Source organism: Bufo gargarizans, chromosome 3 (assembly GCF_014858855.1).
Source record: "Bufo gargarizans isolate SCDJY-AF-19 chromosome 3, ASM1485885v1, whole genome shotgun sequence".
In the NCBI taxonomy this organism is placed as follows: domain Eukaryota; kingdom Metazoa; phylum Chordata; class Amphibia; order Anura; family Bufonidae; genus Bufo; species Bufo gargarizans.
Window position 1 is genome coordinate 108,583,842 of NC_058082.1, and position 14,131 is coordinate 108,597,972.

Below are 14,131 nucleotides of genomic sequence, written 5' to 3' on the forward strand. Positions count from 1 at the left end.
ACGTATTCAAAATCAGTTTTGAATACCTTGAGGGGTGTAGTTTCTTAGATGGGGTCATTTTTGGGTGGTTTCTATTATGTAAGCCTCGCAAAGTGACTTGAGACCTGAACTGGTCCCTAAAAATTGAGTTTTTGTAAATTTCAGAAAAATTTCAAGATTTGCTTCTAAACTTCTAAGCCTTATAACATCCCCAAAAAATAAAATATCATTCCCAAAATAATTCAAACATGAAGTAGACATATGGGGAATGTAAAGTCATCACAATTTTTGGGGGTATTACTATGTATTACAGAAGTAGAGAAACTGAAACTTTGAAATTTGCAAATTTTTCCAAATTTTTGTTAAATTAGGTATTTTTTGGTGCAAAAAAAATAATTTTTTTTACTTCATTTTACCAGTGTCATGAAGTACAATATGTGACGAAAAAACAATCTCAGAATAGCCTGGATAAGTCAAAGCGTTTTAAAGTTATCAGCATTTAAAGTGACTCTGGTCAGATTTGCAAAAAATGGCCTGGTCCTAAGGTGTAAAAAGGCTGTGTCCTTAAGGGGTTAAAATAATTAGCAGCCACAGAGCAGGCCGCTAATGCAGCCAGAAGTGGTATGCCATTTTTTTTTATTTATTTTTTTACCATGGAACAAAAATGCTCTTTGCACGTATCAGTACAAGTTACCAGCACTTCTATGAGTGACCGGATCTTCTGAGAAGTGTCGTCCTCCGATGCTGAATCCCACTGCTGATGTTGTCTGCTGCTCGAGGAACAGCCTGATCCCCTTCTTTTGCTATCTAGTAGATACAGGCCTTTCTGAAGTTGCTATTCCCAGCGTCCTCATGCACAGGACCATATCTGCAAAATACTGCTACCTTCTGTGTGCAATCCGCAGTTTTCTCCCTCCCATCACTAGAAATGACCATTTTTGTCTGCTAAATGGACAAGAATAGGACATGCTCTATAATTTGCGTAATAAACAATCGAATGCGACAACACAGATGACATCCGTAAAGTGTCAGATTTTGATTAGTTTTTTTTATAAGTAAATGAATCCATGGTGCATTCTGCAAAAATGCGGATTGGGCACATGCAGAACAGTCTTGTGCATGAGGCCTAAAAGGGTTCTCCAGTAAAAAATATATATATTTCTCACTGGGGACACTTCAAGTGTTTTAACTCATTGGTTGCCAGTGTGGCCGGGGACACTGGTGGCAGCGGAGAGTTCAGATCTGAGTCCCAGTTTAATTGCTGGGAATTCTGATCGGTAACCATGGCAACCAGGACGCTACTGCAGTCCTGGTTGCCATGGTTACTTAGCAATATTAGAAGCATCATACTTACCTGCTGCGCTGTCTGTGACCGGCCGGGAGCTCCTCCTACTGGTGACAGGTCTGTGACAGGTCTTACCTGCTGCAGAGTGCAGAGTCCCTGTTCTCGTGATCTGTATCAGTCCCAGCAGTAGGACCCCCACTATCTAATATTTATCCTGTGGATCAGCAATAACTTCACACAAGGCTACATGCACACGACCATTGTGTGTTTTGCGGTCTGCAAATTGCAGATCTGCAAAACACGGATGGCATTAATATAACTGTCTATTCTTGTCCGCAAAACGGATCCGAATAGGACAGGTTATATTTATTTATTTATTTTTTGCGGACCATGGAACGGAGCAACGGATGCGGACAGCACACTGAGTGCTGTCCGCATCTTTTGCAGCTCCATTGAAGTGAATGGGTCCGCATCCAAGCCGCAAAATCTGCGGCTCGGATGCGGACCAAAGCGGTCGTGTGCATGTAACCTGACTGGAATACCCTTTTAAATGTGATTTACGTGCAGATTATATTAAGCGCGTACTTTAGACTAGGACAAGCTGATTTTGGCTGTGCGACACTTTGCACAGCCAAAGAGCACAGTATTGCCATGCCATGTTACAATGTAATGAAAGTGAATGTGGTTTGAGTTGCCAACCACAGGTTAATGTGGCTCTCAAGTCGCCAGAAATCCAAACCTGCTGTGTTACTGCCGAGTCACTTTGGGGCCCTGTTTTTGAGATCGGAAAGGTTGGCAGAGTTGGGCCCCACACCTATCATCCTATGTGACATTTATGGCATGTCCCAGATGTGAATACCCCTATGATATATTATGGGGGACATTTATAAAGACCAGCAATTTAATCCCTCCTGCCTGTTAGGTGACAGCTTGCTGGTGTAGATTTATACCATGTAAGGGATCGCTCTCGGGGGTCAGCAATGGCAGACTTCTCATCAAACAGGGGGATTTCAAGCTCAAAGAAGTGCTTTATTAGGCTACTTTCACACTCGCGTAACATAGCCAAAACGGATCCGTCTTGAACACCATTCAAAGTCACTGGGAGACGGATCCGTTTTCTATTGTGTCAGGAAAAATTGATCCGTCCCCATTGACTTACATTGTGTGTCAGGATCCGTTTGGCTCGGTTTCATCAGACAAAGTGTCGGCGAATGAGGAGGACGGCGCATGCGCAGGATTCACAAGCGCGGTCCCGGCGACTGAGCCGGCTGTCAATTACAGAGCATAGAGGCGGGGTTAGGGCAGGGGAGGTACAGCCAGAGGTGAGGGGAGGGATACCCCCTTGACTTGTTGCGTGACTGTTGGAGCAGGAAATGTGAACTTTATAAGACGATTTTTTTCAAGAATAAAGAGCGCAGGAAAGCGGCACTAACATGTATAAGAACACACTGAAGATAATCTATAAGGTACTGTTGCTAGTTTATAAAGTGAAAATGAGGTGAAAGGTTCGCTTTAACTCTAGCTCAGTGTTCACACTGCGGTATTCGGCTTCGGTCAGACAGCCTCCTATCTGTGACCAATGCAAACCACCAGTCATACTGGTGGAAGCAGTGAAATACCCTGGGGGATATGGTCCAGCAGTCCTCCTGACTCTGACCGTGCGACACCTCTCTTCAGCTGTCACTGGGTCCCCCCAAACTCAGACTTCCTTAGCCTTGTGGCCGCCCAGCCCTCCTGGCTGGAACCACACAGAGCCTCTGCAGGTCTGTTCCCTGGGGCCTAACTCCTTCTCTCAGGCCTAGTTCACACGAACGTGTGTGATCCGTGGCCGTATTGCGGATCCGCAATACACGGCCACAGTTCCGTGTGCATTCCTCATCACGGATGCGAACCCATTCACTTCAATGGGTCCGCAAATCCGGAATTGCGGAACGGCCGCATGGAGCGGGACCCTTCGGAAGCACTATGGAGTGCTTCCGTGGGGTTACGTCCCGTACTTCCGTTCCGCAAAAAGATAGGATATGTTCTATCTTTTGCGAATCCCGGACCCATTAAAGTGAATGGATCCGTGATCCGATGTGGCTGACCTATGGCCGGCGATCGTGCTTTGCAGTCCGCAGCACGGGTCACACGCGTTTGTGTGAACTCGGCCTCACTCTGAGGATTGCCTTATCCCCAAGTGATTATCGCACCAGGCCTCGCCTCAGACCAGGTGATTGTGGGGAAAACGCAGCAGATATACCATACATCTCCTCTAATAGGTTTCCTGCACCGTTCTAGGAGACATACATCTTCCCTCTTCATATATGAGGCCTGTCTGCCTCGCAACCATTTCCTACGACTAAAACAGGCGTAGGAAATGATAAATGTGATGGGCCAGCTGACCCGCCCCATGCCACTCCTTTTTTTTTTTTTTTTTTTTTAAGTGGTGGAAAAGGTCGGAGGTTGCTGCGCAAATAACCAAAAAGTGTAAATGACCCCCTTTGTGTCTGCAAATTTAGACTATATATGTAGAAATGTAAATTTCTGAGCGAGCCAATGTCTGAGGAAGCGGCAGCCTTGTAATTCCAGCGCAGGAAATCCTCCTGGACAATGGAGTGGAGGCGGACAGGTTATTTTTATTACGTGAATATAAATCATTACATCGTATTTTCAGTCTGGACTCGAACGTTTTCTAATAACGCCTGTCACTAGTCTCTCTCTGCACACTTTATGTAGTCACAGCCCAGAGATCGGACAAGGAATATGCCAGCATCTGAAGAGTCTAAGCCTCTCCGAAAGGCATCTGTGAAGAAGTCTGTTAAAAACCGAGTTTTTCATGTCCATTTTGTATCGGTGTGTGCATCTGTTTTCAGGCTGTGTATCCGTTTTTAATGGCCATTTGAAACCGTAGTTAATTAGCCTTTTTTTATTTATTTTTTAACACATCCATTGCCCTCAGTGTATATATACATCATGGACATCACATGGAACAATGCTCCCCAAATTATGAAAAATGGCCCCTCAGTGCCACTCAGCCTATATACAGTATTTGTGCCCCCAGTATATATGTGATGTCACCACGCTGGGAGTGCCAGTTTAAAGCCTGCAGTGAGGAGTGAGTGCCCCCACATGTGCCAGTGGATGAGGTTTTTGTTTTGTTTTGAATGGCCCTTAGACCAGTGCACTCTTTTCAAAATGGCCTTTAAAAAAAAAAAAGAAAACAAAAAAAAAAACTGTCCCCTTGATTTCAGTGAGGTCCGTCTAGCCGTAAAAACATGTCCTATGTTTTGACAGCTGCTATTCCCTGTCCGTTTAAAAAAAATTAAACGGTCATGTGAATAGCCCTATAGACTTCAATTGGTTCTATAAATGGCTGTGTGTCGGCGGTTACTTAAACGGCCATCACATGACCATTTTTCCCAGGATAGGTCATCAGTATGTGATCAGTAGGAGTCCGACACCCGGGACCTCCGCCGATCAACTGTCTGAGAAGACATCGCGCTGCGGCCCTCTCTCGGCTCACTAAACACAGCGCCAAACATTGTATAGCGGCTGTGTTTAGTGTCGCAGCTCAGCCACATTCACTTCTATGGGGCTGAGCTGCACCTAGGACACATGAACGTGTCATCACATGGCCTAGGAAAAGCTGAGAGAAGGCCGCGGTGCTACTGCGTTTCTCCTCAGGACCAATGCCGATGCCTTCAGCTGCCAACAGCACATGCAACAGGTCAGCCAGTGTCATAGGTACAAATCTGCTGGCAGGTGCCCTTTAGGAAGACTGTTTTGCACAATATGCATTTAAGAACTGAAAAAAAAGTGGCAAAAATGTACTTTGCATCATAACATCAACCTGAGAGTTGCTTGCAGAGTGCTCTGGCGTGGTCTTGTATTGCTGTTTTATGAGAAATGTGACTGTATATATTCTTTCAGGCTTTATAACGGGAGAGCAAAGGGACGGCAGTTTGGTACAAAGTGCAGTTCAGGTGACCGGATCGGCTGTGGTATAGAGCCCGGCTCTTTCCATGTACAGACGGCGCAGATTTTCTTTACAAAGAATGGAAAACGGGTAAGTGAGGGGCAGCAGGTTGGTGGTTCTTGTAAAGTAACCGTTGCTGTTTCCTTTACATATTATGAATGGCGCGTGCTTGTCTCTTGCCCCGTGCAGGTTGGCAGCACGGTGATGCCCTTGTCTCCCGATGGCCTGTTCCCAGCAGTGGGCATGCACTCCTTAGGTGAAGAGGTGCGCCTTCATTTAAATGCAGAACTTGGCTGCGAGGATGATGACAGCATAATGATGGTGGACAGTTATGAAGATGAGTGGGGAAGGCTACATGATGTCAGAGTTTCTGGCACGGTAGGAAACTTGAGCAAGAGTGTGTGTGTTTTTTTTTTTTGTTTTTTTTTAAGACTTTCTATATTTTCATAACTTTTAAATTCTTTAAGAAATGCAAAACTCTTATTCCCAAGCCGAACTCTGACCTTCATTGCTAGCCGTCTGTATCGCCTTGACTGCGCTTCTTCCCCTGGCAGCTGGGGATTTATAGGGACATTTCTGCCAATCCAAAATGCCATCTGCACAATTAGTGATGTTGTTTAGGATGCAGATCTTCATGTGGTTATTTACTTGGATCCATAATGTCCCTATGGCAATGCTGGGGATAACTTGTTATAACTGGAATATTTCTTTAAACACTATGAAAACCTGGGGCATTTTTTTTCATTACAGCGCTTTACTCATTTTGGACTAAAAATCTTTTTTTTTCTATTGGACTTGATTCATAATTTTCAACAGTTTTTTCCTCTACAGCGTTCACTTTCTGTGCATTTGCGGACTAGCAGGCTCGCTTCCTGGTTGCAGCCCTGATCTTTGGAATCCAGACAGCTCATAAACCCTAATTTCAGACGTTTGTTTGAGCTGCCAGCAATGTACCGATAAGAGTGAGCTGTTAAAGGGCATCTGTCAGCAGATTTGTATCTATGAAACTGGCTGACCTGTTACATGTGCACTTGGCAGCTGAAGGCATCTGTGTTGGTCCCATGTTCATATGTGCCCGCATCACTGAGAAAATAAGTTTTAAAGGGAACCTGTCACCGGGATTTTGTGTATAGAACTGAGGACATGGGTTGCTTAGATGGCTGCTAGCACATCCGCAATACCCAGTCCCCATAGCTCTGTGTGCTTCTATTGTGTAAAAAATAAATAAAAACGATTTGATACATATGCAAATTAACCTGAGATGAGCCCTGTCCCTGACTCATCTGACGTACTGGACTCATCTCAGGTTAATTTGCATATGTATCAAATCAGTTTTTTTACACAATAAAAGCACACAGAGCTATGGGGACTGGGTATTGCGGATGTGCTAGCGGCCATCTAGCAACCCATGTCCTCAGCTCTATACACAAAATCCTGGTGACAGGTTTCCTTTAATATATGCAAATGAGCCTCTAGGAGCAACGGGGGCGTTACCATTACACCTAGAGGATCTTCTCTCTCTCTCTACGACTGCCATGTCCTCTGCCCTTAGACTGAGAGAGTGGCAGTGAAAACATAAAGGGGAGAGGACTCGGCAGTGGCAGAGAAAGCAGAACCTCTAGGTGTAATGGTAATGTCCTTGTTGCTCTTAAAGCCATATATTAAAACATTATTTTTTTCTCAACAATGAGGACACATATGGACATGGGACCAACACAGATGCCTTCAGCTGCCAAGCGCTCATGTAACAGGTCAGCCAGTGTCATAGGTACAAATCTGCGGACAGATGCCATTTAAAGGTCCTTTAAACGGATCAAGAAACGCATATCGATGATCACCGATGAGCGTTTATAGTAATGCGCCTTAGTGATCAGTCGGTGTAAATGTACTGCCGATTATCCCATGAACTAGAGAAACGCTCGTTCATTGAGTAAGCCGATAGTTTGTGTGCCCACAAAAATGATTGTTTACTGACAGCATATTGTGCTGGGTAATCATGATCTCCTGACGGCAAACAATGAGTCTTTATGGGGACGAGAGGTGGCGTTGGTGATCGCTCCTCCCCATACTCTGGAGGAAATTTGCTGCATGTAAATAAACCGGTCTCCTCCGCTAGCGAGCAACACATTGTCGGGAAGGAATCATTACGTGTAAAGGGACCTTTAGAGCAGCTCCTGACATAATTTAGTGAAAGCTGTGCATGAAAAACTGTTCATATTGTAATATTTTCTAGTAAAGACCAATTAAAAATGTTTTTTAGCCTAAAATGAATATAAGGCTATAATAAAAAATACATTGGCCCAAAAGTGTAGTCTTTAAGTCCTTCTTTAAGCTGTAGGTTCATCATATACTGTACCTACCTGATATATCCTTTATTTTTATTTTTTCAGCTCCTAGAATATGTTGGGAAAGGAAAAAGTATAATAGATGTGGGTCTGGCACAGGCGCGTCATTCTCTCAGCACACGGAGTCATTACTTTGAGGTGGAGATTGTCGACCCGGGGGAGAAATGCTATATTGCTTTAGGTCTAGCAAGAAAGGTGAGTAGTTGGGGACGTGTTCCCTAGTCTCAGTCCTGCACCTTCGTATTGGGCAATGTCTCCTTCCAGTTTTGGGAGGATTCTGTATTGTCTTTACTTGGCGAGATCGGTCTTCCAGGATCACTGTCTAGCGGGATTATTCGTAATTAAATTGCATAACTTTTTTTTGTTTTGTTATACAGGATTACCCCAAAAATAGGCACCCAGGCTGGAGCCGTGGTTCTGTTGCATATCATGCAGGTATTGCATCGCCATAGTTAGCATTAAATGTATCAAATGTTGCACAGTGTTTGATGCCTTTGGTACATCTTAGGCTTATTTCACAGGAACAATAAAAAATTAGTCTGGATCTGTTCAGGGAAAAACTGATACTTTTTGTTGCATTTTGCACACAACATCTCCTAGCAACCATCCCGATGCCTTCTGTTTTTTGCACAAGCCCCATTCACTTCTATGGAGCCAGGACGGCGTGAAAAAAGCACAATATAGAACAGGGATGCTCAACCTGCGGCTCTCCAGCTGTTCTCCGGGCATGCTGGGAGTTATAGTTTTGCAACAGGTTGGGCATTCCTGATATAGAACATGCAGCGTTTTTTGATGTGTGCGCAGACCCATTGAAATGATGCAACAGATTACATGCAGACGAAAAGTTGCTCATGTTACTTCACTTTCTATGCCACCGCTTTACTGGAGTGATGGTGTAAAATGTATAAAATAAAATGAAAAATAAATAAACTGGGTACCTGGTATGTTGGTCTGTGTAGGGGGCTGCCAGTAAGCACTTGATTTAGAAGCGCAATCTCATTTTAAAAGCATTACCGTGTACCGCCACTACGCACGCACACCTTTGTCACTTTCCTAACTGAGAGTAATGTATGATTATATATATATATATATATATATATATATATATATATATATATATATATATATATATATATATATATATATTTATTATAAAAAAAATCTGGAAAAACGAGCAGCACTCCAATGGATAAAAGTAAGTGAACCTTTATTCACCTTTAAATAAATAAACCTGGGTGAATAAAGGTTCACTTACTTTTATCCATTGGAGTGCTGCTCGTTTTTCTAGATTTGTACATTGGGGTAAGAAGCCTATTCCCCCTGTACCATAAAATTATTATTTTTTGGACTGCCCAAGTTTATCATTTGCATAATACCTGTAACGTGTCAAAGCTGATAAAATGTACCGCACTTAACAGATGATGGGAAGATTTTCCATGGAAGTGGAGTTGGGGATCCATTCGGTCCACGCTGCTATAAAGGGGACATCATGGGCTGTGGAATCATGTTTCCAAGGGATTATATTCTTGACAGTGAAGGTATAAAAAAAAAAACATTCTGGATGGATGGTTCTTGTTCACTCTCCAGATGTGATCCGTTCCCTTGATTTATAACTGCCTCCTTCATAGGGGAAAGTGATGACAGCAGCGACATGAAGGAAATGAGACTGCAGCCTCGTGGCATCAGGAACGTTATGTACCTCCGGCGAGAGCAGCAGCAAGACGAGGATGGGGAGGAGGAAGATGAAGAAGAAGAGGAGGACTTCGAGCGGGATCATGAGGGCAGAAAAGTTGTGGTAAGTGCCAGCCTGATATCCAATTTTGGATTGGGGGGGGGGGGGGGGGGGCATTTTGCCTCCCAGTACCCCGCTAATCAGCACAGCTCATTCCTTTTCAAGTGAATAGAAGCTTCAGCACCAGGCACAGGCGCTATAAAGTGTGAGGAGACTGCAACCCCCTTTTAAACAGCATATTGTCAGGGATTCGGATACCCTCCGATCTTATATTGATAAACGATCCTGAGGATCAGTCATTAATACCGAACATATGGAAACTTTCTTTAACCCCTTAGTGAGAGCCGCGGCCCTGCTCTAACAGCCCGGATCGGCAGGAGTGATGGTCTGGGCTGTTTAACACTTTACATGCCACTGGCAATGGCGCCCGCAGCATGTAAAGTGCTGACAGAGGGAGTCCGCTCCCTCTATCTCCCATCGGCATCCCGTAAATGCGATCGCCTCTCTGGGGCATGTCAGAATAGCATTGCCATTAAAATACAATGCACTATAAGGGATAGTGCATTGCAATTTAAAGGCAATCAAAAAGCTGTGTTGTAGTTCCCTTGTGGGACTATTAAGTGGTAAAAAAATAAAAATGTATTCAATAAAAAAATGCGCTTCTCAATAATAAAAAATTGCAAAAAAAAATAAAATCTTCCCCATATGTTTGGTATTGCCACATCCGTAACGACCCGGACTACATAAATATGTAAATTATCTCCTACGGTGAACGCTGTAAAAAGAAAAAAAAATATATGAATTTTTTTATTCTTGCCATTAAAAAAACTTATTAACAAGCGATAAAGCGCCATTTACTCGAAAATTATACCAATGAAAAATACTAGTCGTCCCGCAAAAATCAAGCCCTCACACAACACCATAGAATGAAAAATAAAAGGTTATGGGTCTTGGGAAGCGGCAATGGGGATTTATTGCAAAAAAAAGTAGTGAAATGTAAAGAAAAAAAAAAAATTATGTATTTGGTATCACTGTAATCGTACTGACCCAGAGAATAAAGATATTATGTTATTTATACAGAAGAATAAACGCTGTAAAATTTATAATTTAAAAACACAGTGGCAGTATTGTTGTTGTTTTTTCCATCTCACTCCCAAAAAGAGTAAAGTTAATCAAAAAGTTGTGTACCCCAAAATGGCACCATTAAAAACTACAACTTGTCCCACAAAAAACAAGTCCTCATAAAGCTATATAGACGGAAAAGTAAAAAAATTATAGCTCTTGGAACGCGACGATGGGGGAAAAAAAGGAAGACAAACGCTTGGTCACTAAGGCCCTAGACAGGTTGGTCACTAAGGGGTTAATAGAAAGTAGAACAGCATGTCTTAGGCTTCATACACACGACCGTTGTGTGTTTTGCGGTGCGCAAAACAGTGGTGTCCATATGCGTTCCGCAATTTGTGGGACGGAACAGACAGCCTTTACTATAACTACCTATTCTTGTCCGGAAAGCGCGGACAAGAATAGGACAGGTTATATTATTTTATTTTTTTCGGGGCCACGCAACGGATGCGGACAGCATGTTTTGCGGCCCGATTGAAGTGAATGGGTCGGCATCCAAGCCGCCAAAACTGTGGCTTGGATGCGGACCAAAATGGTTGTTGTGTGCATGAGGCCTTATACGGATGAGCTCAGACCAAGACAAGTCTTTCCTGCACCCTGTAGAACCTGCTTGCCAAAATGTACGAAGGGGCGTATTGTAATAAAAATGCTAAGAAGTCATTTGTTCCCAGTTATGGAATGCAAGTCATTACATTTATTTTACTATTACATATTTACAAAGTAACACGGTGATCTGTGGCTGTGCTCCGCTGTGGAGCTTGTTCTGTGGTCACACAAGATTTCAGATGAACATAAAGACTATTTGTGCAGCTTTACCATGAGAGAAAAGTAGGAGGCAAAGCCTTACTGTGACTGAGCTAGGGTACAAACGTTCCCACTAAATGAACTCTGCAAGTGCGGGAAAATGTCTCGCCACCTCCACTAGCAAGGTCCTCAGCCATTCAGTAGATATGCATAACACGTGGGGGTTTTTTACTAACAGACACACATCTATATTGCGTGTATTTCTGTCGCAGATTGCAGCGCAAAGGTTCTATGCGCCACAATCTCCGACTTTTCTCCGCTCACGCCAGGTCTAAAAAAAGTTGGCGGGGAAAAGGGTTTTAGGTGCAGAAAATGGTCTAAATCTACAGCAGCAAGGGAGCTGGCGTAGATTTAGAAGCGGCGGTGGATCTGCCGGATTTATGTAGAGGCGCCGTCTTCTGCGGAACCACTGCTAGAGCAGGGGCTTATTGAGACCGGCGTTTAAAACAATGGTCTTAATAAATTAACCCGGACAACCCCGATCATGCAGCTATCTAAGGCTACTTTCACACTAGCGTTCGGAGCGGGTCCGTCTGATGTTTCATCAGACGGATCCGCTCCTATAATGCAGACGTTTGCATCCGTTCAGAACGGATCCGTCTGCATTATAACTTAGAAAAATTTCTAAGTGTGAAAGTAGCCTGAGCGGATCCGTTCAGACTTTACATTGAAAGTCAATGGGGGACGGATCCGCTTGAAGATTGAGCCATATGGTGTCATCTTCAAGCGGATCCGTCCCCATTGACTTCCATTATAAGTGTGGACGGATCCGCACGGCCAGGCGGACACCCGAACGCTGCTTGCAGCGTTCAGGTGTCCGCTCACTGAGCGGAGGCTGAGCACTGGCAGACGGATGCATTCTCAGTGGATCCGCATTAGGGCCAGACGGCTGCGTTCAGGGCCGCTTGTGAGCCCCTTCAAACGGAGATCACGAGCGGACACCTGAACGCAGGTGTGAAAGTAGCCTAAAGTGTATGGCCAGATTAAGGAATCGGACCTGGGAAAACTGGCCTTGTCTGTGTTTGCTAGACCTTTTGCAAATTTGTGTAAAATTGATGTTTCTTGATCCCCAGGTTTTCTTCACAAGGAATGGGAAGATCATTGGAAAGAAGGAATCCATTTTGCCTCAGGGGGGCTTCTATCCTACCATAGGAATGCTGAGCAGTGGAGAGAAAGTCAAAGTGGACCTGCACCCACTGAGTGGGTGAAAGATTGATATCAGTGGGAAAGAACACTGCATTCATTTGCCATCTTCCCATACATCAACCCCCTCCCTCCCGGTCTTGCACGATTTGCACGTGGGCTTGTGATAGTGCTTCTTCGTGTCTGGAAATGTCTCAGTGGCCCTTGCATGTCAATGTGGGCTCCACAGTGCTCATTGCCTGTATATTTTGGCATAGCAGAAGACATGAGGTGACAGGAAACAAGAGAGGATTTTGGAGGAGTACCTTTTGGCTCCTTGGTCAGTTTCGGGTGCGGAGCTGCTGCAGTTGCATGTCCCCATAGAGAACCTTTGTTTCTGAGCAGCTAAACGCGGTTTACACAGCACAATCTGCTGCCCAGAAATGTTCATTTTGGTGTCCGCATCAAAGATGCTTTCACCTTTGACTTGATTATCGGCCTGTGTAATGGGGGTCTTAAGGCTGACCACCTTTACTTAGCTTAGGCTACTTTCACACTTGCGGCAGTGTAATCCGGCGAGCATTTCCGTCGTCGGAACTGCCCGCCGGATCCGCCAATCTGGATGTGACTGAAAGCATTTGTGAGACGCATCTGGATCTGGATGCGCCTCTCAAATGCATTGCAAGAACGGATCAGTCTCTCCGCTTGTCATGTGGACAGATGGAGCCGTCTTGTGTCTTTTTTTTCCCACATTTTTACCGGTCTGCGCATGTGCAGACCGGAAGGACTGATCCGGCAATAATACATTCCTATGGGGAAAAATGCTGGATCTGGCATGTCTTCAGCCTTTTTCGCTGGAGATAAAACTGTAGCATGCTACGGTTTTATCTTTTGCCTGATCAGTCAAAACGAGTGAACTGAAGACATCCTGATGCATCCTGAACGGATTGCTCTCCATTCAGCATGCGTGGGGATATGACTGATCAGTTATTTTCCGGTATAGAGCCCTTATGACGGAACTCTATGCCGGAATAGAAAAACGCTAGTGTGAAAGTACCCTTATGCGTATGCAAATCTGTCAGACATCTGGTTAGAGTGCATATTGGGGGTCATTCACTAAGATCACCATTTCAGTTTTTGTCATAAAAAAAAAAAGCTGCAAGACCTCAGTTTGTGACATTTTTTCCAGGCGTAAATATGATGTCTGAAATCTTTTAGACTAAGCGCACAGACATCCAGAGGACGTGCCTAATTTAAGGCAAGGCGCATCCTTTGGCAGTCTTTGAATCCCTTGCATCCAGTTTATACGTCAGAGATTCCCGCTGCATTAGAACTGATGCCCCACTGCACCGGAAGGAATCGTGCATCGGTCCTCAGTCAGAAAATAATGTGATATTTGCCCAATATTGCTGCAGTTTTGCCAGGTCCATATATCGTGCAATATTTCTGCGTATTTATTCCTCTATTTATGGCTTCCATAACAATTCAGTCTAGACTGGACTTTAACCCAAATCTGGTGCATGACCTTTATAAAATGCAGCCTAGTGTTTTAAAACCTGTCACCAATGATCCGAATTGGTTTCATCCCAAACGGAGCAAGGACACACACTGCTCCCTGTCTGAAATGACCGATGCCTATCCATCATGAAAGCGCCAGAACGCTGCCAGCTTTATGCAGTCTCCTCTTATTAGCACTTATTCTTTACTATGCTTTAAGCTTCTTTTCTGGATCGTTACATTACAGTAATTAGAGCGGAGTCTGGGTGCGGTATGAAATACTTGTC

At 44.1% G+C, this 14,131-nt stretch overlaps 1 protein-coding gene across 2 annotated transcripts in view; it reads left to right on the forward strand.

The window, feature by feature from the left end:
- SPRYD3 (SPRY domain containing 3) overlaps nt 1–13,192 on the forward strand; it is a 34,118-nt gene extending 20,926 nt beyond the window's left edge. For both annotated transcript variants that reach the window (XM_044286075.1, XM_044286076.1), the window contains exons 5-11: nt 5,177–5,312; nt 5,412–5,600; nt 7,613–7,762; nt 7,945–8,002; nt 8,986–9,105; nt 9,196–9,362; nt 12,299–13,192. In XM_044286075.1, the coding sequence (XP_044142010.1) occupies nt 5,177–5,312; nt 5,412–5,600; nt 7,613–7,762; nt 7,945–8,002; nt 8,986–9,105; nt 9,196–9,362; nt 12,299–12,433 (955 nt within the window). In that variant the 3' untranslated portion in view covers nt 12,434–13,192. The remainder of the gene's footprint in view (nt 1–5,176; nt 5,313–5,411; nt 5,601–7,612; nt 7,763–7,944; nt 8,003–8,985; nt 9,106–9,195; nt 9,363–12,298) is intronic.
- The last annotated feature ends 939 nt before the right edge of the window (nt 13,193–14,131 follow it).